The 1,376-nt window shown below is 39.2% G+C and overlaps 1 protein-coding gene across 1 annotated transcript in view; it reads left to right on the top strand.

Annotated features, from left to right (window-relative positions):
• LOC116692404 (interleukin-17C) overlaps positions 1-993 on the top strand; it is a 3,469-nt gene extending 2,476 nt beyond the window's left edge. The window contains exon 3 of the mRNA XM_032520689.1: positions 633-993. Within this exon, the coding sequence (XP_032376580.1) occupies positions 633-870 (238 nt within the window). The 3' untranslated portion in view covers positions 871-993. The remainder of the gene's footprint in view (positions 1-632) is intronic.
• The last annotated feature ends 383 nt before the right edge of the window (positions 994-1,376 follow it).

The raw sequence follows: 1,376 nt of genomic DNA, 5'->3' as shown, positions 1-1,376 counted from the left end.
TACGTTTTTGTCCCTTTTTTCAACAATTTTGACACTTTTTTTCAATGTTTGTCACTTTTTTTACATTTTCAACACTACGTAACATTAACTTATTAACTTTAGTTTTACAGTTATGTTTTGGAAATTATGGTCAACAATCCTCATTATATGGAAATCTATACCAATGTTGAGTTGAAAAGCAGAAATGGAATTATTGAGACTAAAATTAAAGGAAGGATGTTGATGATAATCACAGACTGGAATATGTCAACTTTTACTCAATACTATTTTTAACACTTCCATTTGTTTCTCCAAATGCTATAAAATTGAAAGAGACGCCCCAAAATTAATGAAAGTGAGATGTGTCCTTGCCAAGAGCGTTGGGTGGCTCAATCATGTGATGTTGGGGAATATTAAAACCAGACATGATATAGGAAAACGGGTCAATTTGACCCGAGGACAACGTGAGGGTTAATCAGCTGGCATCAGATTTCTCAGTTTTTCCTTTCATTTCATAAAAAAATGAGTCAAACTGAATAACCGACTAATTAATTAAAGGAAATATGGCTTCAAGTGGGAATAAAGAAACATGTGTTTTTGAACATAAACGATGCCGATAATTGACTCTGCCTTGTCTGACTGTCCCCTGCCAGTATCACCCGGGACGACAGCAGGTTTCCTCACGAGATCCCCGTCGCCGTGTGTCTTTGCAACGGCTGCATCATCAACCAGCGCGAAGACACGAGCTACAACTCCGTCCCGGTGATGGCTCGGATGATGGTTCTGAGGAAGACCGCGTGCCCACAGGACACGACCAAATACGCGGTGAAAAAGGTTTTCGAGAACATCGCTGTGGGCTGCACTTGTGTTGTTCCCAAGTCCTCGATCTAACCATCGTAATCACATCGGGGCTGAGTCTTTATCAAACCAAGTTAACCCAAAAAACAAGATCTTCCGTCCTGTAGCTTGGGGTTACATTCAACTGCTTCTGTGTTTTCTATGAATGCGTCACTAGTTTAACCCCCGTGTTATCCTCGGGTCAAAGTTGACCCTTTTTCAGGTTTTTTAAATCATAAAAAAATGGGCCTTTGAACTAAGCACTGAAAATGTCAACGTTAGAAATGTCAAATAACTTCAAACTTTAACTTCAAAACATAAAAAAGCACCCACAACAGTGACAAAAATGTTGGAAAAAGCGATAATAGGGTTGCAACAAGGGTCAAATGTTTCTTTGTTGCTTTGTTTTCTCAAAGTCTCTGTTTTAGCTGCAGAGTGAGACATCTCTTAGTTTTATCTCCAGAGTGAGACATCTCTTAGTTTTATCTCCAGAGTGAGACATCTCTCTAGTTTTATCTCCAGAGTGAGACATCATACTAGTTTTAGCTACAGAGTGAGAC

The sequence above is a fragment of the Etheostoma spectabile genome, chromosome 1, assembly GCF_008692095.1.
Source record: "Etheostoma spectabile isolate EspeVRDwgs_2016 chromosome 1, UIUC_Espe_1.0, whole genome shotgun sequence".
Lineage (NCBI taxonomy): Eukaryota > Metazoa > Chordata > Actinopteri > Perciformes > Percidae > Etheostoma > Etheostoma spectabile.
This window is presented reverse-complemented; position numbering and strand designations above follow the sequence as displayed.